Genomic DNA, 27990 nt, shown 5'->3' on the forward strand with positions numbered 1-27990 from the left:
CGCCCGCTTTCGCCGTTCTGTGTGTGTGTGTGTGCGTGTGCATGCGTTTGTGTGTGCATGCGTGTATGTGTGTGTGTATGTGTGCATGTGTGTGTATGTGCGTGCGTGCATGTGTGTGCGTGCGTGTGAGTGTGTGTACATGCGTGTGTGTATATGTGTGTGCGTGCATGTGTATATGTGTGTGTGCGTGCATGTGTGTGTGTTGGTGTGGTGTGTGTGTGCATGTGTGTGTGTGTGTCGGGGTTGGCGCCATCTCCAGGGGACGCAGCGCGCGAGCCAGACGGACACGGCGCGTGCAGATCGGCGGCGCGGAATTACGGACGCGACTTCGGACTCGTCGCCAGCGGAGGTGAGTGATGCGACTTTTTATTTCGCTGCAAATGATTTGAAAACGCGCCGAGATGCTCGTGGTCCGCCGATCTATCTGCGGTGCTTTACTCACGAAATAACTCTTTATGTGGAAGCATCAAAATCCAACTTTCTTTTATTTTTCTTTGCGATAAAACAATGCAATGTGATGTTTCGAAAAGAACAAGCACATTTAATACATTTAATGTGGCGATGCTGTATTAACGTGAAAAACACAGATAATGAAATCATGTCAGTGGGCTCTGATGGCCTTTGTCTACATACTTGGCACAATGATGCACTTGTTCTTCCCCCAGAATTCCTGTGATATTGACAGTAATTGCAGCAAGTCCTCCCGACCTTCCTGTCCTCCTTGTTTGGACAGGTTCGGGACAGGGAGCATGTTCCGAGGTTTCAGATCAGCATTTCTGAAGTGCGTGTTTATCATGAATTCCTATTTAAAAAAAAAATATATATACACCAGAAAGAAAGGTCTGCATTGGTCTTGCATGATATTTAAATAATCTGAATGTTTTAAATGGATTTTTCACGAAGGAGCCGCTGAACATGGCGGCGTGTGACGTTTTCGAGACTAATTGCCCGCTCGGGACCTGGGGATAAGCAGGGACATTAAGAGCCCGGTGAGCAGCACCCTAATCTCTCTATAAAGAGCGCGGCGCCTCGTCCCGGCCCACCCAGCGCCTGTAAATGCCTGTTTGCTTTGTAGTAATGGAGTTGTGCGCGGGTAATGGCCGGTGTTCTGCTGATGACAGGGTCCTTCACGTCGGCACACACATTACCAACTCTAATCTCTCTCAAACACAGCTTACTGCGCAAAAGTACGGAATAAGCATGGATGGAGCATGTTTGGAAAAGATTGCTTCACTGGCAGGGAATCTTTGCACGTGTATGTGACGGGTTCACGTCCATCTTCATTTCATTTCATCTTTGAATCTCACTTTTGTGACAGTTCAGTTCTGCAAACCCCTCGTTTCCTACGGCTTTTGGTGTATTCCTTCAGGGCTCTGAAGTTTGTGAGCACCTTACGTAAGGCCTGCAGCGCACATGGTAGCCGTTCTGTGGGCATCTCCAGAACGTCCTGTGTTCAGACAGACCCGCGGTGAGTGAGGCTGCAGATCCGCGTGACCTTGGAGCGTATATACCGGGTGTGAGGCGGTGCGAACGGCGGCGAGCTGTTTACACCCGGGGAATATCGCGGCGCCTAATCGGCTCTGATGGCATTCTGAGTTCATTTTTATGGCGGCTGCGGGGGAAACCTGAGACGGGCGAGGCTGGGTGAGGGGTAATGGGGAAGGACATTAGAGCTTTGTGCCTGTGGGTTCTGAGAGCAGCCGCTTACCTGAGCCTTGGCCCATTAATGCATGCGAGTGTGTGTGTCTGTGTGTGTGTGTGTGTGTGTGTGTCTCAGGCACTTTGTGGAAAACCTCGGCGGGGCTTAAATATTCTTTTGACGACGCGACTAAAAAAAAAAAACACACGAGAACTGTCAATTTGGGCTTAAAATAGCTGAGAGGAGAAAAACAGGATTTCCTTATGTGATAAGTGGCAGCTGCGGGCCGCCTTTCTCAGGTGGAGTAAACAGCCGGAGACGCACACTCGTCACCCGCCAACAAACCCCGGGAATGTCACCGCCGTTCCCCAACCCAGATCTCAGATTCCGACCAATGGGAAAACGTGACCCCTGTGACCTCCGCTCTGTGGTCAGCAGAGGGAGGTCAGCGCCAGCCGCAAGGATCCATGACTGCCTTGCTATTCCACCGGGGGAAACGGGGGATCATTTCGCAGTAAGCAAACAACACACATGAAAAGGCACACCGCGAAGCCTCTCGGCCACCGGGGCCTGATGGGATCATGTTCTGCCCGTCGACGGCGGCCATGGCCCATTAGGTTTCATGGCCCCGGCAGGTGCCTGGCTCTCTCCTCCGTTCCATTCAGAGGTTTCTCTGATCCACAGCAATTTATGGCGAGCATTACATTACCCAGCATGCATGTATACGGTCCGCCACGACCTCCTGGGGGCTTTTACGTTAACCCCCCGACCCTGTGACACACCAGAACAGCGGCAGCTCGGCCTCCATTTAAATATACCGGAGGTGTCAGCAGCGAGCCTATCTGTACAGCAACAATGCTCACGGACGGAAAAGGATGAAATATTTCACCAAAGATCTGGGTGCCGGATTATCAGCAAGGGATTCAAATCCAGCCTCGTCTCTGTGCTCTGAGTAGGGCGAGATCTGCTTTATTTAGTACACTTTCAGAATAAACGCATGCCTGGCAGTAGTGAGAAGTAACCTTTTCAACTGGTTGCACGTGTAAATGTGCATTTAGAGATTTAGGAAAAAAAGAACCGTGTAAAACGTCACATCGCTAATCCGGAGTGACTTCCATTCACTAATTAGATGTTCGGCCCCCCTTGAGCACTATAGCATTTACTGGAAGCAGCGGGATTTAGGAACAGTTTCCTCACCACTAGGCTGCAATTAATATCTGCACAATTCTAACCGTCATCTAACCGAATTTATTCTATCGAGATTCTATCGAGTCTCACTGAGCAGCAGCGGCTTACTCATTTTATTTTAAACATACATTTCACCCTACAAAAAGTAGCCAGCATCTCAACATAATACTCATTAGAGCTCCAACCTGACCGGACGACTACAGCTTTTTAAAAGCTCGCCTCGCTTTGCATGCGCTGCGAGGGAAAGGGAACGTGTGGCGAAATGTGTGGGCATGAAACATAATTGCCGTAGGCCTGCCTCCGTCCCAGGGCCCTATGAAATCCTAAATTCCGTTTTTTCCATTTTAATCCTTCTGAATTCCATGTTTCTCCATTATAAACGCATTTATTCACCTAAAAACTATGTGATTATGGAGTGGGCGGGGAAAAAAATAACCTGCAATGTGACATATCACATTCAACAAAGTTTCTTGGGCATTTACTGTCTGCTTTTGTAAACCATTTACATGTAAAACATATGTGCATTTCTCGCGAAGAGCTATCTCACAAAATTAAACATTCTTCCTTTTGTAAAATAAAAGTGATAATAAAATCATGCTAGTTTGCTTCTTTTCCCTGTTTCTGATATGACTCTAAACTTAGCACTAAGAGTCGCGGAACCTATCGGGCAAGTGGTGCGGATTGGGCCCTGACAGACTCGTCGCCATCGCTGACTGCACATATACATTGTGTTGATGTGCGAAAGTCCCGTCTCAACACGTGTAGTGGGCTGCAGTGGCCAGAAACAAATATATTCCCTTTGTTCCATTCCGCGATTCTGTCCGTGTTTTCCACGTTGCGGAAATCATAGGGCCTTGGCATTCATTTTCGATAATTAAAACCTACAAATCAAATGAAGGTTTCATTAAAAAAATGAACATTTTATAAAGCAAATTTGAAACATGCGAAACACTTTTATCAATCACCGTAAACAAATTTACAAGCAGTGAATCATACGGAAAGGATAGAAGGATAGGAAACGGATACGAGCCTGACTACAACCCATACCCCCGAACACAAATACCAATCAGCAAGCAAGGCAACAACATTTTTAGGATTCCTGAAGTAGTTTAAGACAATTATGTTTAGGCAAAGTCAGTGTTGTCCACAGGATAAACCGGGATCTGGCGGGGGGGTCGGGTTGGGCTGCCTCTGCGTTGCTTGCAGTGTGAGACTTGAAGAGGAACCAGATACTTTTCAGACACAAATAATTGTGTTATCCTGTTAAATTAGCAGTCTGTTAATGTCACAGACTGGCAGGACTGGTGCAAAGTTCCCATAGGCATCACTGAATTAGTGGCGTGGTGATATCATGTTTACCATGGGAGATTCATAATGTGATGATCCATTTTGTTTAATCAAATTCAGTTTTTTCTATTTTGCACCATGGTGCACAAAAATATGTGGTCCTGCAGTGTGTGACTGACAAACTTGTTATTTGAGATCAGCAGTGAATCGAATTGCAACCTCTTCCTGCTGTGCTCCCTTCTGTTCTATATTTTTATCATATTACTATGATAACTCTTTTCATCCTTGCTCTGCTGTGGTTCTGTTGTATTAAAAATAACAAGAATAGGATGTGTTTTAATGTGTTTTTATATTGATGTAAAAGCCTGTCAATTAATTCATAAATTTTGTGGTAATGAGTGATAATTCATTAGTGATAAGTAAGGTTTGACATAGTGGTTTGCTATATATGGCGCCCCCTAGGCCATATATCAAGAGAAAATCACACATACACCATATATACCTCACACATCAACATACAAACCTCACACATACACCATATAATCCTCACACATCTACATACAAACCTCACGCATACACCATATATACCTCACACATCGAGGTATATATGCACCATATATTCCTCACACATCTACATACAAACCTCACGCATACACCATATATTCCTCACACATCTACATACAAACCTCACACATACACCATATATTCCTCACACATCTACATACAAACCTCACACATACACCAAATATTCCTCACACATCTACATACAAACCTCACACATACACCAAATATTCCTCACACATCTACATACAAACCTCACACATACACCATATATTCCTCACGCATCTACATACAAACCTCACACATACACCATATATTCCTCACGCATCTACATACAAACCTCACACATACACCATATATTCCTCACACATCTACATACAAACCTCACACATACTCCATATATTCCTCACGCATCTACATACAAACCTCACACATACACCATATATTCCTCACACATCTACATACAAACCTCACACATACTCCATATACACCACTTTTCTTCACATACTCACCATTTTTGTTTTGTACATGCATTATTTTTTTATTTGACGTTTTTCAGAATTGTTCCCTCTTGGGACCAGCTGTTGGTATCAATGTTTACAGCAGACCTTAATTTGTACTACCTTGTTGTGTGTGCTAGTTATGAAGCAGTTATGAAACAATAATGGTATGCATATTGAATTAGAATCATTCTAGACCAGGGTCCAGTCAACATGATGGGACAAGGTGTGGTATTACAGGGCAGCAGAAGCACCATAGGACTCCACAGGATAGAACTGAGAGGTCCAAAGCTTGTGCAAGTGAGAAGCTATGATGGGCACCATCAAAAACTAGCAGTGGCCTTCATTTGATCCAACTCCTTTTCTAGAGGAGGGACAGAACAGCACAAAGCACAATTATAGGACTGTCATTGTGAAATATATGCCTTTTTTCTTTACTTACTTTTGTTACCTTCTGTCATAATAGAAATACACCTAAGTAGATGTGTATTGAGAAGTGAATTTTTTTTGGTGAAGTGAAGAGATTGTCATTGCATCACCACACAGGGGTACACAACGATATGTGTCCTCTGCTTTTAACCATCACCCTTGGTGAGTAGTGTGCAGCAATGACAGGCGCCCAGGGATGGTGCTTTGCTCAGTGGCACCTCAGTGGCACCTTTGCGGACCGGGATTCGAACCGGCAACCTTTTGATTATGGGGCGACTTCCTTAACCACTAGGCCACCACCATGTGCGACATGTACGTGATGTTCCTGTCACAGGCAGCAATTCTACTCTTTTCGTGTCATGGCTTCGGGTTTCCTCTTTTTAGTTGAGCGAAAGTTGTGTTTGAGATGATTTTTCAAACTGTTGGGCCAATGTTGTGCTGTCACTGGGATTCGGCGCGTTTCTGTAACAAGACAGATGAAGGTGAATGACGAGGTTGTCAGTGAAACCCTTAACTGGGAATGCGACTGGAAAATGTGCCACTTTTATTGGAGTCATTAATATTCTCTGCAGGATGCCGGCCCGCAGTCTTCTGGTGAGTCAGTGATGCCTCTGCGGCGAAGCCTGAAATGAGCGGCCGCTTGAAAGAAAGAAAGATGAAGTACGTGCGCAGCGAAACTCAGGGCGCAGTGCAGGGTCTCAGCACATTTCTGAAAGTCACAATGGAGGTGGAGTGACTCAAAAATGTCTAGATACACAACATACTGTTTAAAAAGTACGAAAACAAACGCAACCCCACAATAAGTTCATTTTTAAAGGCACAGTCACAAACAGGTCAAACAGCAGTCATGATTAAACCTCTTTTTTATTGAAATATTTACTGAAGTGTACAATATAATGGTCAAATATGTGATTGTTGAAATGTGCTGCAGTTGAGAAACACGCTAACATGCTAACACATCATTGTTTGTGCGCTTGAAATGAATATGCTTATACACCTTCTCCTGTATGAAATAAAAAAACATTTATTTACCAATCCAACTTTTCGCCCGTATTAATTCTGCTACTCATTGTTCCTTTAATTTTGTGGATTGTATTATTCCCTGATTCCAGTGTGATATACAGAGCAGCTAAATGGCATAGCCGAATGAGTATATAAATAGCTGATGTTGATAATGGAACTAATGTTTATAAGTTATTCATTTTGCATTCATTTGGCTATTAAAATAAAAGTGAGCTCTACTGTGCAGAGTCAGTGAAAGATGAATAATATTATAATGCGTTCACATGTATTTTGTCTGTTTTTCCTTGATGCGTGTGGCTGGCCTCCAATCTGTCGATTTCTTGGCTTTGCAGGCCACTCTAATGGGTTTTGTCACCAAATAAATGCACAGCGTAAACAGTGAATGTGTAACGGACAAAATAATCGAGCCCTTGTGGGTTTGGATGCTTGGACCAGCACAGCCTCCGAAGACTGTGGAGATGGCAGCGGGCTTCAGATGCGGCTCGGCTCTGAGCTCCCTCCACAATCATTTCAGGTGACTTTTTGGTCAATATTGTGGAGTTCGTCAGCATTAACAACCACAGGATCTCAAGTGCTCATCTGGAAACACTTAAAAAGGTCGTGGAGGTTCCAGCTGCCATGGACACGGTGTACTTGAACGTGGCCATCATCATCCCAACGTCTCAAGTGGGCACTGAATATCAGCCAAACACAGTTCGCCTATTCTTTTGTGCGTGACGACTAGTCAACAAAGTTTAACCCTCGAGGCCTTGGTGTTTGAAGCCCACTGCTCAATTGAATTACAGAGCGCTGTAGTGAATGTGCAGTATTGACATAGTATTTTATAGAATATCGTGTTTTAAACATAGTGTACATGAATAAACAAACATTGTTTTGGACAGTATTTCCAAATCCTTTTTTCTCGTGTTTAATAAGAAATAAATATTCCTCCGAGGGAACATGTTTGATATGACGGCCTTTTGTTCCTGACGTTAGCAGTGCACATGAATTGATTAACTGTTCGCTCTGTGCGCTTCCCTCAGGGGTGTATTTTTAAGTCAAAGTAAGTGGAGATGAAGCTCTAAGCCCCTTCAAGTTGAAAACAACCTACTTTTGTCTTCTCTTCAATGCAACACTGTGTTTTCATGGTTTACAACAATGGATTGTTGGTCTCCTGACAAGAGCCGGACGTATAATTATATTTGTTTTTTCATTAGTACATATAATTTGCTCCAGTTTTGACAGTGTTCCTGTTGCCTTTGTGGACATTGTGCTGTTGTGATGATGTGGAACTTCACTTCCTGCTCTGTTTCCCTGTCCTAGTGCTGATGATGGGCCCATTTTTTAAAAGCTCTCCTGGGTTTCCATGCCTTCTTGCCTGTGTAGGTTCATGTTCAAGTCATGCTCTTGTGCCTCATGCCCTCCTTTCCACTTTCAACCTAGCAGGCACAGCCAACTTTACTGCCTTTATCCTCGGCAAAACATCGGAAAAGACAGCAGTTCTTGGTGCAGTTCATTTCGTCCAGTGTGAACACAGTAATCACACTCAAGTGTGCATCAAAACAACCACACCGAGATCCACAAAAAGAGGTGGTCGCGAACTCTGGTGCCAGTTGAGAACGTATACCGAACCAAAACAGGACCAAGTACTATCACATGATTTTTTTTCATTTTTGACAGTTCCGTATGACTAATGCACGCCACCTCCTGTGTTGGCTTGTTATGCACCTTTGGCGATTCCTGTGAATCAGCATATTGATTTCAAGATGTAACCGAGCCACATTTTCAAAATGCATTTTTGCCTTAAGTTGTAAATGCAAATAATATAATTTAAAATCGCCAGGGCAACAGACAACCCGCGTAAACTTCCAATTTCCAAATGTCCCTCCAATATCATGCAAACATAGTCCACAGCTACAGACCTGCTTCCTGTATTTACTTGTGTTGTCCCTATGGCAATACATCTGACCAATCAGAAGAAAGAAATTTCTTGCGTTGTTTGAAGCAGAGCATTTTGGTTCAGTTGGATTTTCGCTGTATGAAAGCGGACCTCAAGCAAGAGGAAAAGATGCAATGTTACAGACTCACTGGAAAAAGGAATGGACTGAAAAAGTGCAAACATGGGCCACAGGCAGTGCAGGAGAAACATTTACGGCAAACAAAGCATGCACACAACAATGAAGACAGACAGCAGTAAAAGCAGGGAAATGGATGTAACGGAAGGTGGCAAGTAAAATAGTGCAAAAACTGCTGTGTAAAATGGAACAGTACAATACACGTGGTAACACACTCGCCTATGAACAAGAAGACCCGGGTTCAAGTCCCGCTTACTACCATTGTGTCCCTGAGCAAGACACTTAACCCTAAGTTGCTCCGGGGGGGACTGTCCCTGTAACTACTGATTGTAAGTCACTCTGGATAAGGGCGTCTGTTAAATGCTGTAAATGTAAATATATTCTAATCATAAAAGTCTGTATGTTCCCTGAGTGTTCAGGTGTCTTGATGGCCTGGAAGATGAAGCGGTTGCAGAGACTGGCAGTGAGGCCCGAAAGTTTTGCTACCTTTTTCCGGATAGAGTGCATGTGAGGGGTGTGTCCTCACTATCTGCTGTAGGACCTTGCGGTCCGATGTGGTGCAGTTCCCAAACCAGACAGTGATGGGTGGTGAGGATGGTTGATGGGAGATGGGCTTTCCTCAGCCTCTGCAGGAATTAAACATGCTGCTGGGCTGTCTTAGCTTTTGAGCTGGTGTTGAGAGTCCAGGATAGATTCTGCTTTAGATGAACACAGAGGAACTTTGTGTTCTTCACGATTTCCTCACAGGATCTGTTGATGTTCAGTGGAGAGTGGTCCCTCTGTTCTCTTCTGAAGTCAACTATCATCTCTTTCATTTCATCCACGTTCAGAAACAGATTGTTGACTTTACACCAGTCTTTCTTGCTCATGAGACCCACCCGTGTCTGGCGAACTTGATGATGTGGTTGGAGCTGTGAATCGTTGCACAGCCATGGGTCAGCAGGGGAAAAAGCATTGGAATGAGCACACAGTCCTGAGGAGATCCAGTGCTTAGTGTGGTGCTGCTGGAGATGGTCTTCGTATGTTTCATGACCAGCCTCATGAAGCACTTCATGATGGGTGTAAGTGCAACAGAACATTCATAATTGAGACACGACACTGAAGACTTCTAAGGCACGTGCATAATGGTGGTAGCCTTGAGACACGTTGGAACAAAGCCGGTGCTCAGTGAGATGTTGAAGATGTCGGTAAGTAGAGTCAGAGAACAAGATGGTCCAGGCTGTATTTCAAAAGGTTTCAGATCAGAGAGAAGATCAAACACAGGCAGTCAGTCTATCCACCCACTTGGGATATGTCAGCATCAAGCAAGAAGAAACAGTGGAATATAATGCATGTTGTAAATATATTTTAAAATTTCATGAATCTTATGTTATTTTTCATTTTAAAAGCTGATCATAGGTTTGGTATGATACCAGCTCTGCTCCATTATTCAAAAACCATTCGACTCAGATCGAGTCAAGTTTGTTCATGCTGTTTTTGTAACCGGTGCACATCTATTTTGGACTATGGACCACGGGAAGAGCTGGGATGTGTTGTGTTTTATGCACATCTTGTCATTGCGCGCTTACAGACTCTGTCTTGTAAGACACTGGAGCTTCCAGGCATCCCAGGCTCTTGTCAGCTGGTCCCCGGCTACTGAGCGGCGTCAGTGTGAATTTAAGTAACATGCATTCCAAAAAATACTCCGACTGAGAGAGTTCATAATTCTGAGATGTTTTAAACGTCTTCATCCTTTGCATAAACATCATAATAGATAGTGGAAGATTGATAAACAAGCTGGGTTTCAGTGTTTATTTGAGGCTTGAAGAGAAGGGGCTGTTGAGTTCTTTCAGCTGTAGACAAAAACCAAGAAGGTGGTTAGGAAAGTGCAACATCTTCTGAAATGGTCTCTTGTGAAAAGCTTATACTTATAATACTTTTTTTTTAATAGAAGTGACTTACAATTTATTGATTTTTCATACCTTTTTTAATGGATTCAAGCCGCTTCCACAACTTATTATGTGCAGCAGTGGCTATTAATAACTGGCGGCCTTGTGTGCGTGCCTCACACTTGGCACAGTTTGTCCCCAAAAGATGCAATTCACCCAAAGTTCAGCCAGGGAGTGTAACATGATGAATTGCCTTTGTGTGTGAGCGTTTTTTTTCTAAAATCTATTGCATCACGAATGTAAACTCTCACCCATATACAGCGTGTGAAAGCCTAATCAGGTGAGGGTTCAGTAAATGTGATGGTTCGTGGTCTTTAAATGTATTATAATACACTTATTTTCTCTGTAGCTGTGGCCAAAAGTTTTGAGAATAACAAAAATACTGTTTGCTGCTTCAGTGTTTTTAGATCTTTTGTCAGTTGTTCCTGTCATGTATGGAAGTATAATTACGAGCATTTTATTTGTTTCAAAGGCTTTTATTGACAATTACAGTGTTTTGCAATATTTGCAGTGTATGAAGACCAGTGTTTCGCCCTGGCGTGCTGTCAATCAACTTCTGGGCCAAATCCTGACTGATGGCGACCAATTCATTTATAATCAGTAAAAGTAGTGACAGGATCAGTGAAGTGATTGTGAAACACTGCAGCACAGCAGATCGGGATTCGAACTTGCAACCTTCTGATTATGGGGCCGCTTCCTTAACCGCTAGGCCACCACTGCCCATAATGCCCCAGTGCTTGGAGTTTGTCAGAATTTGTGGGTTTTTATTTGTCCACCTGCCTCATGATGATTAAATTCCGGGGAGTTTCGTGGCGATGGACCTAAAATTTGAATGTTTTGTTCCCCGAGCCACTTAGTTCTCACTTTGTCCTAATGGCACGGTGCTCCATCATGCTGGAAAGGGCATTGTTCTTCACCAAACTGTTGGAGGATGTTTTGGTACCATTCTTTACCATTCTTGGTGGCCCTGTAATCAGAAGGTTGCCGGTTCGAATCCCGATCTGCCAAGGTGTCACTGAGGTGCCACTGAGCAAAGCACCGTCCCCACACACTGCTCCCCGGGCGCCTGTCGTGGCTGCCCACCGCTCACCAAGGGTGATGGTTAAAAGCAGAGAAAACATTTCGTTGTGTCACCATGTGCTGTGCTGCAGTGTTTCACAATGACAATCACTTCACTTTCACTTATTCATGGCTGTGTTTTAGGCTAAATTGTGAGTGAGCCCACTCTCTTGGACGAGAAGCCCCACACGTGAATGATCTCAGGATGCTTTACTGTTGGCAGGAGACAGGACTGATTGTAGGGCTCAACCTTTCTTCCCCAGACAATCATTTTTAAAGATGCCCCAAACAATCGGAAAGGGGCCTCATTAGAGAAAATGACTTTACCCCAGACCTCAGCAGTCCAATCCCTGTACTTTTTGCAGAATATCAGTCTGTCCTTGATGTTTTTCTTGGTGAGAAGTGGCTTCTTTGCTGCCCTTCTGGACACCAGGCCATCCTCCAAAAGTCTTCTCCTCACTGTGGGTGCAGATGCCCTCACACCTGCCTGCTGCCATTCCTGAGTAAGATCTGCACTGGTGGCACACCAATACAGCAGCTCAATCATCTTTAGGAGACGGTCCTGTCGCTCGCTGTACTTTCTTGGTCACCTTAAAACCTTCTTCACAACACTTGAACGTCTCTTCTTGAAGTTTTTGATGATCTGATAAATGGTTGATTTAGGTGCAATCTTAGTAGCAGCAACATCCTCGCCTGTGAAGCTCTTTTTATGCAACATAGTGATGATGGAACGTGTTTCCTTGCAGGTAACCATGGTTACCCTCCTTTTAAAGCATCCAGTCTGATATTCTAACCTCATCAGCATGACAGAATGATCTCCAGCATTGTGCTCCAGCATTGTGCTCTCACTTGTGTTAATGAGAGGATCTTTGCAATGATCTCAGCAGGTACTTTTGTGGCAGGGCTGAAATGCAGTGGAAATGGGTTTTGGGGGAATAAGTTCATTTTCATGGCAAAGAGGGACTTTGCAATTCATCTGATCGCTCTTCATAATGCTCTGGAATATATGCAGCATCTCAGAATTATGAACTCTCTCAGTCGGAGTATTTTTTGGAAGTAGTTTTTAGTTTGTTTTTATTTTTAGCTATTTTAGGGGGAAATCTGTGTGTGCAGGTGACTATTACTGTGCATAATTATTAACAAATACTTAACAAAAAACAAATATATACTCATTTTAATTATTTATTTTTACCAGTGAAACCAATATAACATCTCCACATTCACAAATATACATTTCTGACATTCAAAAACAAATCAGCGACCAATATAGCCACCTTTCTTTGCAAGGACACTCAAAAGCCTGCCATCCATGGATTCTGTCAGTGTTTTGATCTGTTCACCATCAACATTGCGTGCAGCAGCAACCACAGCCTCCCAGACACTGTTCAGAGAGGTGTACTGTTTTCCCTCCTTGTAAATCTCACATTTGATGATGGACCACAGGTTCTCAATGGGGTTCAGATCAGGTGAACAAGGAGGCCATGTCATTAGTTTTTCTTCTTTTATACCCTTTCTTGCCAGCCACGCTGTGGAGTACTTGGACGCGTGTGATGGAGCATTGTCCTGCATGAAAATCATGTTTTTCTTGAAGGATGCAGACTTCTTCCTGTACCACTGCTTGAAGGTGTTTTCCAGAAACTGGCAGTAGGACTGGGAGTTTAGCTTGACTCCATCCTCAACCCGAAAAGGCCCCACAAGCTCATCTTTGATGATACCAGCCCAAACCAGTACTTCACCTCCACCTTGCTGGCGTCTGAGTCGGACTGGAGCTCTCTGCCCTTTACCAATCCATCCATCTGGCCCATCAAGACTCACTCTCAGTTCATCAGTCCATAAAACCTTAGAAAAATCAGTCTTGAGATATTTCTTGGCCCAGTCTTGACGTTTCAGCTTGTGTGTCTTGTTCAGTGGTGGTCGTCTTTCAGCCTTTCTTACCTTGGCCATGTCTCTGAGTATTGCACACCTTGTGCTTTTGGGCACTCCAGTGATGCTGCAGCTCTGAAATATGGCCAAACTGGTGGCAAGTGGCATCTTGGCAGCTGCACGCTTGACTTTTCTCAGTTCATGGGCAGTTATTTTGCACCTTGGTTTTTCCACACGCTTCTTGCGACCCTGTTCACTATTTTGATTGTTTGATGATCACACTTCAGAAGCTTTGCAATTTTAAGAGTGCTGCATCCCTCTGCAAGAGAGTCGCTGCTTCCATTACTTTAATAGAATCAGTGTAATTATTTTGATGAACAACAATGGGTTAATACTGTACTGTACATGTGGACCAAGTAAACAGTCTAATGATAAATAAAACGGATAATGTAAAGCATTCATACCTTCAGACTTCATATCTGCTTGCTGGCAGAATGTGGTATTATGTGGAGTACCGGGCAGAGTGTCAGCTTGCAGCAGGGCCATGCCAGGGGGATAACACCCGGTTACCTCTCTAGTATAAATAAGCCCCCATTTGACCCCAGTGTCTGTTACCTGCTGTTCAGTGTCATGCCAAGTCTTGTGGAATCCACGAAAGGATGAAGCCTAATGAATGAATAATTAGCCAGTGCTATTTTTGAACCCGTCATTTTCTCTTCTTTTCCCCTTCGCTCCTTGCCCTTTCTCTATTTGAATGTGTTGACATGTGAAGAGCGCAAGAAAAGCAGTAAAGTTGGAGCGCTGGCGGGGAGGGGAGAGCGGAAGCCCTCGTGATTAAAAGCCGAGCGGCACCCCGGCCGTCCTTCTCGCCGTGTTTGTTTTTGTGGGGCTTGGTCGGGGAACGCCGAGTCTTTCCCACCACGCTCCGGGGGCGGCCGGCGCGGCGTGGGGACAGCTGTACGGACACAGCCGCCGCTGAGAGCAGCTGGCCGGCGTTCAGATCCACTTCCCTCGCTCACTCACTGCAGGCAGGGTGAAGAGGGGTGTTTTGATGGCGCTGAGAGGCAGCGCTCTTCTTCCTTCTCAAAAACGTTTCTACGCATTCCTGTCAAAATGTTCTCACAGTGCTGCTGTGTTTCCTTTTATTCTCCTTATTTAATAAGAACAATGAGTCAGTATGCTTTAAAAATATGACAAATCATGCTTGACTGCAATTATAGCAATGTTAAATAAGTTCATCATTTACATTAAATAAGTGTCAAGAGTGAAATGAATTAGCATGATTAATCATGTGTACACAGAGGATTAATTAGTTTCAACGTTGCATAATAATATTATTAATAATAATAATGATGATAACAATTATTATTATTATATTTTCATGTTTCATTTGAGATCGCTTTACTTTAGCAGTTTCAGCAGAAAGAAATTTAGATTATTATATTCTGGAAATCAAGACACACAGTAGACACCCCTTCTTGACTGCAAAAGAAGGACCATCAAGTGGGTTGTTGTGGGTTGTTGAGTGAACTCGAGTGCCCTGGTTTTTTAAAAAAAGTAATAAAACCCCTATCAACAGCACTAGGTCTGCCAAAAACACTCCTGCCAAGAGGTGGACTTTAACGTGGGAGGAGTTGACAGCACTGACCTACAAACTGCTGCTGACAAATCTTACCTGTGAGTCAGAATATATATTTCATAGTATAAAAGACGGTATAAGTGTGACCCGTCAAGGGTTAATATTTCTGCCCATGACTCTGTTGGCTGCTGTATCATGCTGGCGAGTCAGGAAGGAGTCAAACTGTTCATCCAAATTCAAACATTGTTTCCTTTCATCATAAACAATTGAAAACAGCAGTCAGTCATCAGACAGACCCTTATATTAGTGTTTATTATAGTAGTGACAAAGTGTTTTGTTAGGTGGCACAATGTCCATGAAGGTCATTATGGGGACAGTGTGGGATTTAAAACTAGGCTTGGTAAAACATTTTTTTTTTTTTTATTTACAAAAATCCTTAACATGCCTTTTTATATTTTATGATATTATTGATAGACATGTAACACATGCAGCAGTTGGCCACAACTTTAAAACCAGTAATGGGTGATGGAAACAATTCCTCCAGAAATACAGTTTTTGTGAAGGTGCCACTGTAACAAGATAATCAATTCTAATCGATTCTATTTGAGTCTTTTTATAGTCACTGAGACCTTAAAACTTGCCTATCAGTTTGTATTTTTTTTATTCTAAATCATAATGCTCCCATAAAATTACTCCAGTGTGTAGGAATCAGCATAAGAGGCAACTGGGTTCAGAGAAAATGAAAATAGAAATAAATGCACTTTTCAGGGCCACCTTTTTTACTGGTGACACCGGTGCACCTAACTTTATTTCATAGGTGCACCAAATTTTCCACGGCATCGCATTTAGCAATGCAGTTTTACAGGTTTACTGTAAACAGTGGGTTTTTTTAATCCACTGTCCATATAGAAATATTGACTTGTAAATGATTAAATATCAATCTGGTTAACATAAAGTTCTTTATTTGAAGCACAATTCTACAAGAAAGGAAACATACTGAAAACGTGTTGGTGCTTAAAGTGCTTCTCCGAGCTGAAATTTAAACCAGATAAGTGTTTAAAGGCCTTGAAGTCATCATCTCGGCCTGATGATCCGTTTGCTGCTGCGTGTTGCTGAAAGGCAGCAGGGAGAGGAGACACTGGGCCAGGACATTTATCACTGCATGTAATGTGTTTTATAGATGCATTATGCTTTCTCAGCATTTCATATCTATCGTTTTACTCGGGCTCGGGCTTGCAAAGTAAATGGTCAGGTGATGCGTTTCGATTAGCGCAAAAATGGATGCTGAGTTGCTGAAACAGATGCTAGCTTCTGTCGATAACATTCTGGTTGCAAAAAAATGTAAAATGGATCAATGTCATGTTAAACATGGAAACATGTTAAAGATCAGGCTCAGACAGGGAAAATGGGAAAAGTGTAACTAACAACAACACTAACACTCCGTATGAATAAAAGTAGGTGCCATATGCAAATCTGTAGCTACTTTAGTCTGGCAACAAGTCATGTATGTCATTGTACTTACACACACATACAGTTTTTGAATTGCTGTAGCTAATACATTTTGAAAGTGCAAAATAATACAGCCTCTCTTCTGCTCGCTGCGCTTTTGACAGTATGCAACGTTTCAAAAATAAAGCACTAACCCATTATCTACGGCTTTCACAAGTGACAAAGTGCATGACGTTCAATGATTTACACATGTAAACTGAAGTGCATTATATTATGTATATTAAATCCATCCCTGTTTTTCCATTTGGAACTTTTATTTTGAAACGTTGTATAACGTCGAAAGTGCAGTGAGCGTCTTAACATCGGAAGAGCAGCATGGCCCTGCTACACTCTGTGATACGAGACCATGCGGCTGGCAGGTAGCCTAACTGACTCATTAATAATGACGCGTCGTTCGCAAATGAGCCGACTCTTTAGTGAACGATGGGAACCGGCGGCTGTTCAGGAGCTGTTTTATTAATGTTTATAGGACTGTCCAGGTTTTTGAGCTGCCTAAACATTAAGGACGCAGTTGCCGGAAACATCCAAAAAAGCCCGCCCATGAGACGGCATCATAATATGAAAAAGCTCAAATCAGGTCACGCTAATCAGTATCAGGTTAAAGAAAAAGAGGTGCAGTTTTTTTTTTTTTAAAAGAGACGTTTAGGAGCCAAAAGAACCGGCACTTCTTGGTGAGCAGAGCCAAATAGGCCGGTTCGGTAAAAAGAGCCAATATTCCCATTTGGTATAGAGAGGCACAAGGAAAACAAACAAGCATGCAAATAAAAAAATTATCCAGCTCGTTTTAATTATTAACTGATTTATTGTTTATTGCGACAGGCCTAATTGATGGCCCTGCCATCGTGAGAGTTGGCCAGATGTTGACTGTTCTGAAGGTCTTCCGCCTCAGCAGCCTTCCACATCTTTCTGGTAGGTCAGGGTAGGTGATGATGGCCCTGGCTGTGTTTGCGGGGGTTGGAGAGTTGGCCTTTATTTTATAATTTTCAGACATTTTTTTTATTGCAGATTGCATTGGCGACCCATCGTCTTCATCATCATTCCTGTAGATTAAATTATAGATAAGAAATATTGCAAAAAGCCCAAATACACAAAATACAATGTATTAATTCAGTACCCAGCAATTTCAATTATTATCAATTATAAATTTAAGTAAATTTTTTTTTACTGTACTCAAAAATTCAACAATTAGATACATTTACTGTGCTTGTACAAGTAAAAATAGTAAAAAAAATAATATATATATATATATATATACACACACACACACACACACACACATACATACAGTACAGGCCAAAAGTTTGGACACCTTCTCATTCAATGTGTTTTCTTTATTTTCATGACCATTTACATTGGTAGATTCTCACTGAAGGCATCAAAACTATGAATGAACACATGTGGAGTTACGTACTTAACAAAAAAGGTGAAATAACTGAAAACATGTTTTCTATTCTAGTTTCTTTGCTCTGATTACTGCTTTGCACACTCTTGCCATTCTCTCGATGAGCTTCAAGAGGTCGTCACCTGAAATGCTTCTCCAACAGTCTTGAAGGAGTTCCCAGAGGTGTTTAGCACTTGTTGGTCCAACTCACCCCAAACCATCTGGATTGGGTTCAGGTCGGGTGACTGTGGAGGTCAGGTCTCCACTTTTTGTTAAGTACATAACTCCACATGTGTTCATTCATAGTTTTGATGCCTTCAGTGAGAATCTACCAACGTAAATGGTCATGAAAATAAAGAAAACACATTGAATGAGAAGGTGTCCAAACTTTTGACCTCTACTGTACCTTTCAGAAGAAGAGTTCAGAAACTTGAATAGTTCACGCCTTGTTTGAATCATTTGAGCGTGTAGAATTGAGAAGGCATTATGTCATCATTTACCAACCAGAAGGCACGAAACCCCATACGTTTGTGAATGATGGCTGAATTTTTAGGTGATGGTCGTTTTGTTTATGTAGTTTTAATTTTTCAAGAAAATCGTGATGAGACCAGTGAAGATTCCCACCTCTAGTATTGAGGTCATCCTTTTTATTATTTTGTCCATTTTTCAAACACATGATGTCACCTGATGCCACCTCATACTCCAGGATGAGAAGGGACAGTGCAAGAAAAGTGTATGGATCCATTTTCCCTGACAGGGCATGAAGCCCAATGAATAAAAACACGAAAAAAGCTGAAAGGGCGAATTGTTGTTATTTTGAGAATAATGAGAAATGATACTCAACAAGTGATGCCCCCCCACCCAAAATAACTGAAGAGCAATTTCCACATTAAAATCTTTATCTATATTTAAGATTCACTGACTCTAGCTGCTCTGTAACAGGACAGTTTTAATAACGTAATCCTGCTGGAGTAATCCAACACGATTCAGGTCTGTGGACCTCATGACCGGGGGAGGTTTTTTTGTGGCACACGTGATGCTATTGTCATTATGCTGAGTGAAGACATCCAAGACTCTGAAAAACAAAAGCACCCTGGGACTGCGGGGTTCACGATGGGAAAGTGTAAGTTAAGCAAATTGGATCTGAAGGCAATAGAGGGACGTTGTGCCGGGGGCTAGCTGTGGGCGGCCTTTGTGCTGCCTAGCCGGCTAATCCTCACTGGCATGCCATCAAACGGCGCTGGTGTGGATGACATATGCCCGGTTAGCAACGGTGTCCCCACTCTCCAGCTATCCTGCGAGGACACTGTCAGAGGAACTCCTTTTTTATTATGTAGTTAGAGGTCACTCGTCTGTCAGTGTTAAAGGCTCACCGTAGACCGCAGATAAGAAATGCCTTGTGGATTAGAAAAGCACCTCCGTAAATTAAAGTTGCGAACGTCAATGCCTGGTAAACACCAAGGCTGGGGTGGGCTTGGTTACACTTGGCAGAAGATATCATGTGTACGAGCGGGTTGGCTGAAAAAGTGACGCAAGAAGGCTTGAGTAACATACAATACATACATTATGCTGTCAGATGAACAACTCTGCTATTATTAACAGTCCATCGTCTCATCTCCTCTGACAAACATACCCTGCTGGAGGTTATACCAGTGACTGGGTGCAGGTATTAAAACATTTTGTCCTATGGATTTCTATTGGAGATTTAAATCTTTAAAACCTCCTATAGCAGGCGGTTAGTGAGGTTCACTCATTTTATACGGCTGCTTAGTCTTCAACTTTCCTGCTTACAAAACCTCCATGTTTGCCTCTGAACTTTCTTTCAACTCTGAAATTGGAGGACATGAAGAGGGCACTTTCATAATTCCACGCTGTTCCTGAATGCTTTGTGACTCGGGAGGCTGCCAGGGACTATTCCAGTATTTCGTGTATCAGATGTCAGTCTGTGAGCAGCATAGCTGGATCCCTTACCCATGACTTTTTGGACCTCCAGACATTCATTGAACCCTAAGCAGATCACCTGGCTCCTTCCTCTTTGTTTCACCTGAATTGTTGTGTATTTAAGATGCTGCTCTGTTGCCCGTCTTCCTCAGTGATCTCCCGTTTTCTCCACGTTGTCCGTACATACTGGTCTAATGTGGGTGTGTTGCCACAGCCATTATATGAAGGTGCATATGTTGTGCGACGTACCGCTTTACATGTGCCTCCTCTCCTTTCTTTGCTGGGAAACACGAAACTCGCATTCTCACGCCACACCTCTTTCACACTGAGAATCAGCATGAAAACTTTCTCCTTAAACAATAATTTACATGACTGCCAGACAGCTCTGCATGCGTCAGTGTTCTCTTTGACACCCCGGTCATTTAAAACCAATTTGAATTGTCCGTTGAGAGGAACACATCATTACTTCAACTGTGCTGATAAACCGAATTTTGAAGGCCGGAATGAAAGAAAGGGAAGTAATAGTTTGGTATGGTGGGAAATGGCTGGATGGCTCAGGCTTATTAGCATTCCTGAAATAGCATCCTGTTCATAATCAAAAATGTAATATGCGATAGGTTAGTTAAAGAGCAGTGCTCTGCACAAGGTTAAAGCAGTGGCTTCCTGGATGAATGATTTGGAGCAGATTATTAATACTTTAACAAAAAATGCTTTTGTCATTTTCATACTCAGATAAATAAAACGGTCAAATCTTTTTTGTCAATCATTAACTTCATACGCTTTAAAGAATTGCGAGCTTCTGCTGCAGAACCAGGGAGCCAGTAAATCCGTTCCGTATTAAAAAAAATACAGCCCTGGGTGACAGATGGGCGAAGATGCAGATGATGATGGCCTTCATGTCAACAGCCTGCTGTGTCCCTCAGCAAGCTGCCTGCCCAAGGTACCCGCTACTGCAGAATCCCCGAATCATCCCTACTATACAATATTCTTCAAATGCTAGTCTTAAATATCAGCAAGTTATAAGATCTCCACGTCGTTATCTGATAGAACATCTAAAATACCATCGTACTGGAAATGTACTTGCCCGGCCGTTTGTGTCAGTCACCTTGAGGGTTAAGTTTGTCTGAGAAAAGGCCTGTGTCCCCCAGCAAGGAATTCATGTCAATTGTGTTTACACAATTCACAATTTATTCCACACTCAAACAGCATTATCTGGAGAGGACCTTCTTCTGGGCATGAGCTTGATATGGGTCACTTCTTAAGCAGAGCCACTCTGCAAGGTGAGCTACATGCACCTGCTGGTGTTTACAGGAAAGATCTTTCAAGTGTACAGTCATACCAGCTCTTATTTATGAGGTGCCTCCTAGGCAAATATCAAGAAAAGCTTGTACATACACCACTTTTCCTCGCACATATAGATAAAAACCTTGCACATATACATTATATCCTTGAAATATGTAATGTGTGATGTGTACACATGTATGCCAAGGAAAAGTTGTCCTGTGCTGACTGCTGACTGGATGTCCAGAGCTGGGCAGGCCAGGCAACGGCAATGCTGTCTTTATAGTCCTCATTATAATATTACCTTGCACACACACCACTTTTTCTATACACACACTGCTCAAAAAATACTTAAACACAGTCTAACTCCAAATCAATCACACTTCTGTGAAATCAAACTGTCCACTTAGGAAGCTTCACTGACAATCAACCTCACAGGCAAATGGATTAGACAACGAGTGGACATTATAAGTAATTATCAAGACATCCCCAATAAAGGCGTGGTTCTGCAGGTGGTGACCACAGACAAATTCTCAGTTCCTATGCTGTCTGGCCGATGTTTTGTTCACTTCTGAATGTTGGCGGTGCTTCCACTCTGGTGGTAGGATGAGACGGACTCTACAAACCACACAAGCGGCTCAGGTAGTGCAGCTCATCCAGGATGGCACATCAATGCGAGCTGTGGCAAGAAGGTTTGATGTCTGTCAGCGTAGTGTCCAGAGCATGGAGGTGCTACCAGGAGACAGGCCAGAACATCAGGAGACATTGAGGAGGCGGTAGGAGGGCAACAACCCAGCAGCAGGACCGCTACCTCAACCTTTGTGCAAGGAGGAACAGGAGGAGCACTGCCAGAGCCCTGCAAAATGACCTCCAGCAGGTCACAAATGTGCATGTGTCTGCTCAAACGGTCAGAAACAGACTTCTTGTTGGTGGTATGAGGGCCTGACGTCCACAGGTGGGGGTTGTGCTTACAGCCTAATATCGTTTGGCACGTTTGGCATTTGCCTGAGAACCCCAAGATTAGCGAATTTGCCACTGACTACCTGTACTCTTCACAGATGAAAGCAGGTTCACGCTGAGCACATGTGACAGACGTAACAGAGTCTGGAGACAGTGTGGAGAATTTTCTGCTGCCTGCAAAATCCTCCAGGATGACCAGTTTGGCAGTGGGTCAGTAATGGTGTGGGGTATAGCTGCACGATTAATCTAATCGCAATCGTAATCGCGATGTCAGTCTGTGCGATTACATGAACGCAAAAAGCTGCAATTTAAATGATTAGTACATGGATTGAATCGGCATATCACTCATTCTCTCAAAGTTTGCGAGCTGACTGAAGTCTCACTTCAGTCGAATGTGACGTGTTTGGTCACATGACTTTCGATTCGGTTCAATGGAGACCTCAGATTCGTGACTCACATAGTCATAAAAATGCCTCACTCTTGTGCTGCTTGGGGCTGTACAAACCACTGTACGCTCAAACCAGATCCCGGGGGATTACATCTCATAGGTAAGGCTGGACAATTGTTTTGAATATATTTGGCCATTATAAAATTCTGTTTTATAAGTCTTATCCTTAGCTAAGCTAGGCTAAGCTAGCAAAGCTATGCATTCCTGTGTTCAAGTCAGCCTCCAAACAACGTTTTGGCTTAACGTTGGCATTAACTATTTAGACTGTTCTTAGCTGTTTAGGAAACCTTTAAAAGTTTGAGAAAAGTTAACTAAAGAAATTCACCTCAGTTTACAAATATTAACCTTAGCTAAGCTAGCAAAGCTATGCATCCCTCTGTTCAAGTCAGCCTCCAAAAACGTTTTGGTTAAACGTAAGAACTATAATACGGGATTTTATAATGGCCAAATATAACCAAAACAGTTGTTTAGCCTTACCAGGGTTTCTCAATAATTGCAATATGTCTCTTTTGCCCAAATTGTGCAGCCCTAGTGTGGGGTGTCATTTCTTTCAGGGGCCGCACAGCTCTCCCTGTGCTCGCCAGAGGCAGCCTGACTGCCATTAGGAACCAAGATGAGATCCTCAGATCCCTTGTGAGACCATCTGCTGGTGTGCTTGGCCCTGTATTCCTGATAATGCAAGATAATACTAGACCTTGTGTGGCTTGAGTGTCAGCAGTCCCTGCAACATGAGGCATTGATGCTGTGGACTGGACCGCCCGTTCCCCAGACCTGAATCCAATCTGGGACATCATGTCTCGCTCCAGCCACCAATGCCACCCTGCACCACAGACTGTCCAGGAGTTGGCAGATGCTTTAGTCCAGGTCTGGGAGGAGATCCCTCAGGCGTTGCCCAGGCATTCTAGGGAGGTCATACAGGCAACTGGAGGTCATAGACACTACTGAGCATCATTTTGACTTGTTTTAAGGACATTACATCAAAGTTGGATCAGCCTGTACTATGTTTTTCCACTTTAATTTTGAGTGTGAGTCCAAATCCAGACCTCCATGGATGACCTAGAGGGCAACCAAATACTTTTGACAGAGACTCTTATCCAGAGCAACTTACATAAGTTCTTTAAAACATTCATTATTGAAATCCCCGATCTGTAGATAGAACCCAACCCCTTTATTCATTCATTATTGTTTTTTAAGAAAGTGTAAGTAAGAGCTCTAAATATCTTAAAAGTTCCTGAAAAGGAAGGTTTTTATGACTTGGACATAGTGGAAGTTCATTAGATCCAAGACAGAGAAGATTCTAGATGAATGCTTTCATTATACCTTGAGAGATGGTGGTACCAGTGAAGCAGTGCTGGAGGATCAGAGAGATCGTGGTGCAGAGCAAGGGGTGATGACAGATCTGAGGTAGGAGGGAATTAAAGACTCATGGCTCTGCTCAACTATATCTTAGCCGGCTGAGAACAAGACATTTGCAAATAATTTTTTGTATTGGGTTAATAGGAGGGTCTATAAAATTAAAGAAAGGTTGTTGGGAAAGTCTACAAAAAAAACATTTGTCTTGAGCCACATCCAAAGCCTTTGTAAATTATGCAAAGGGGGAAGCACAAATTTTACATTAAGCACCCAGGGTGATTTATGTTGTGGGCATATTGCTAGGCAACCCCATAGCCTGTTAATAAATTACAAACATTTGTTTATTATGCTTTCAAAATGCATGCAAATGTACCTCTTTCTACAGCAGCCATAAAATCAATGATGTCCTCTTTCATAACTTCACCGAAAAAAATAATGGAGATCATGTACTTCCTGAATTTTTTTGAACTTTCAGGAAACATGTTAGCAGAAAAGAATGATGATGTACATCGTATGCTACTTTATGTAACAATGTACGTTTGGAAAGAGAACCGTAAAGAAGCTTGGAAAGTTATATTTAAGGTTCAACCTATGATTTAATATTTATTTTTTTCTGTACTGTACACAGTAATAAAAACGACAAATCTTTGTTTAATCTGCTGAGATATTTGGCCATATCTGTGAAAAGTTTCGTTTCAGGTCTTGTTCACCTTACAGAATTTGTATTGAGGTTTGATTATATTTAGCCCTTGTTCTCTGTGTATTTAATTGTGTGTGTACGTGTGTGTCTGTGCTTGCTGGCCATAGTAAATATCATCAGTCACCATCAATTTGCCATCAATATGAATTGATGATATTTGGCAGTGTAGGACAAAGGTTGTCCTGCATAGACCGATGCCACAGGGAGAAACTGCTTGGTGCTTCAAACCACTTGAATCAGTCTCAGTAGAGACAGCACCTCTGCATATACAAAATGTTTTGCAAACCTTTTAAATTATTTTTATTCTGTGCCTATTGTAAATATGTAAATATCATCCCATAGATAAATGATCATATATAGTATTATTAATTCCTATTATATAATACTTTCGCTTTAGTAATATAAATAGCTCTGCTATGTGTGCATTTTCTAGCCAATGAAAAGTTAACCTTAGTAGCAAAATACCATGTCTAATAATCCTTTTAAATATGTCTAAATAGCTGTAAGCTGCTGAAAGAAACTTGGAAAAAGGACCTTGAATTTGACCTTGGAAAAGTGTACGTAACCTCTACTTTTATTTTTTTTTGCCTGAGTCAATACACCTGTGCATTTGTACACCAGACGTGAATGAAATGTACAGTTTAAAAAATGAGATATGAAGAACTGATATGAAATAACGATAAATAGTAGGTGTAAGAATACTTTCTGAATGAAAAGGGAGGCAGATCAAGCAGACAGTTCAGGTGTTTCAGGAACAGAATGACTGTAAAAATAAGTGTTGCCAAATAAAAAATAAATGTTGCCATTTTAAACTCCTTATTACATTTGGCCCTGTCTTTCTCTTTAGATGTCCACCAGCCAGAATAAATGACCAGCGCCCGACCGGACGGCCTTCGCTGAAAATTGAGGGACGAGATGGGGGGCATGACAAGGAGCCTTCGGAGTTCCTTCTGCTGACAGCCACCAATCCTCCCTCCCCCCTCCAGCAACGAGGGGGTGACAGTAATCACTGCGAGATTGATGACCACTTCAGCCCAGCGCCGGGGCCTGTCCCCGCCGAGATAAAAGACCTTCAGCTGCCATCTTTTCTTCTCTTTCAGGAAATGTAGCGAGACAGTAGTGCAATGCAGGACTGACTTTTAAAGCCTTTTGGACTTCAGTGTTGAAAACGGGAGTGTCGAAGGCATGGAAGGAATGGGGTCTTTTTTAAATAAGCCTCGTGAAGGAGCTTCCCTTCCCTGTACTCAACGCCTTTAGCCATTAGGCAGTCTGGGCTTGAACTCATGAACTCATTTCTGAACTATGCCATGAGCTGGAATATAAATATGCTTTGCATTTATCTAAATTATTCTATAAAACTTGATATGAATTAGAATTTCAAGTCAGGAGTTTTGATGGCGTCCAACAACACGAACGTGTGCACCATCTCATGCTATGTTGACTCCGACATCGACCAGTTTTTCCACCCAACGTTGTACATCATAGTCATCGTCCTGGGCCTGCCCACCAACTGCATGGCACTGTGGGCGGCCTACCTGCAGGTCCGGCAGAAGAACGAGCTCGGCGTCTACCTGATTAACCTCTCCGTGGCCGACCTTCTCTACATCGCCACGCTGCCGCTGTGGATCGACTACTTCCTGCACCACGACAACTGGGTGCACGGACAGGAGTCCTGCAAACTCTTTGGCTTCATCTTCTACACCAACATCTACGTCAGCATTGCCTTCCTCTGCTGCATCTCCGTGGACCGCTACCTGGCCGTGGCGCACCCGCTGAAGTTCGCCAAGGTGCGGCGCGTCAAGACGGCCGTGCTGGTCAGCAGCGTGGTGTGGCTGATCGAGGTGGTGGCCAACTCGGCGCCGCTCTTCCACGACGAGCTGTTTACAGATGCCTTCAATCACACGCTGTGCTTTGAGAAGTACCCCATGCAGGAGTGGGTGGCCGGAATGAACCTGTACCGCACCTTCCTGGGCTTCCTCACGCCCTGGGGCATCATGCTGGCCGGGTACCGCGGGATCCTGCAGGCCGTGCGCGGCAACGTCTCCACGGAGCAGCAGGAGAAGGCCAAGATCAAGCGCCTGGCGCTGAGCCTGATCTTCATCGTGCTGCTGTGCTTCGCGCCGTACCACGTGCTGCTGCTGTGGCGGACCATGCTCTTCCTGCACAAGCCGTGCGACTGCGGCGGCGAAGAGACGCTTTTCCCCGCCTACCACGTCACGCTGGCGCTCACCAGCCTCAACTGCGTGGCCGACCCCATCCTTTACTGCTTCGTGAACGAGGGGGCGCGCCACGACATCGGCAGAGCCCTGGCGGGACTCATGAGTGTCTTCAGCAAGGGTTCGGTGGCGGCCGACGTGTTGACGGCGGCGTCCGTCACCGTGGAGACGCCCCTGTCCACGAAAAAGGCCGGCCTCTACGGGGAGGTCAAGGGCCCTTTGTACAAGATGGAGTTGGAGGCGTTCAAGGACGAGTGCCTTCAGATGACCATACTCAGTGTTAAAAAGTGACGAGCTGCTGCCATTGTTCTAATAGCGCAGATGGAACGCTGCAGCCGCGCAGATGGTATTGATCGCTATCTGTCCCCAGTAGTTCTGATTGCTGGACTTCATGTATATGATTACAGTATAAACCAATGATCAACTGTCAGTCCCCTCCCCCAAAAAAAAAAATATTTATTTTTATGCATCCGTGATTGACAAAAAGAGGTTCTGCCTCTTTAAACCGACCTGAGCCACTCCTCTGTCTGCTGGCTTGATACACGAGATAATAAACGATGAGCTGGACATCGTCACCCACCGTGGAAAAGGTTACCGAACATGTTTACAATTCTCTCTGGGTGCCTTGTGTAGCACCTCTGTACGTCCTGAATGTCCCTATTGTCAGTAGGGAGAGGGTTACAATTACATGTAAATGTCAATGTTATTACAGAAGAAAATAAAGGCTGGCAATTTGGTTTCTGTCATTGTGGTCATCTGATGCCGAAGGAACGAGTTGCCTTCCCGTTTTCCTGGAGCTTTTGTTCATTGAAATAAGAGGACATTTTTGACATTTAATAGTTTGCAGGTTATGCTGACACTAAGGTTGGGCTGATATCGAATTTCTCCGTATCTATTATCTCCCCTTAAAAATGTTTTCATTATTGATAATATCTAATTTGGTGAGCACTATCTAGACATTTTTGCATGTGCTGCACAGGATACAATTTTACAATTAGTTCCAGTCGTCCACAAACACATACACTGAGACCAGTTTTTTAGGACTAGTACTGTTGATGTCCAACCCGTCTATCAACAAGATGACCTGCGAT

General features: G+C 43.4%; 1 protein-coding gene across 3 annotated transcripts; it reads left to right on the plus strand.

Moving 5' to 3' along the window:
* Positions 1-146: 146 nt before the first annotated feature.
* gpr4 (G protein-coupled receptor 4) lies at positions 147-27635 on the plus strand. 3 transcript variants are annotated; one of them, XM_028962101.1, is made up of 4 exons: positions 147-349; positions 6177-6264; positions 25184-25240; positions 25531-27635. In XM_028962101.1, exon 4 carries the CDS (start codon positions 26078-26080, stop codon positions 27188-27190), a length of 1113 nt encoding a protein of 370 aa, XP_028817934.1. In that variant the 5' UTR covers positions 147-349; positions 6177-6264; positions 25184-25240; positions 25531-26077; the 3' UTR covers positions 27191-27635. The 3 variants fall into 3 exon arrangements, with proteins under 3 accessions (XP_028817934.1, XP_028817933.1, XP_028817932.1); XM_028962100.1 differs by lacking the exon at positions 6177-6264; XM_028962099.1 differs by lacking the exons at positions 6177-6264; positions 25184-25240.
* Positions 27636-27990: the final 355 nt, after the last annotated feature.

Source organism: Denticeps clupeoides, chromosome 19, assembly GCF_900700375.1.
Source record: "Denticeps clupeoides chromosome 19, fDenClu1.1, whole genome shotgun sequence".
Classification (NCBI taxonomy): Eukaryota; Metazoa; Chordata; class Actinopteri; order Clupeiformes; family Denticipitidae; genus Denticeps; species Denticeps clupeoides.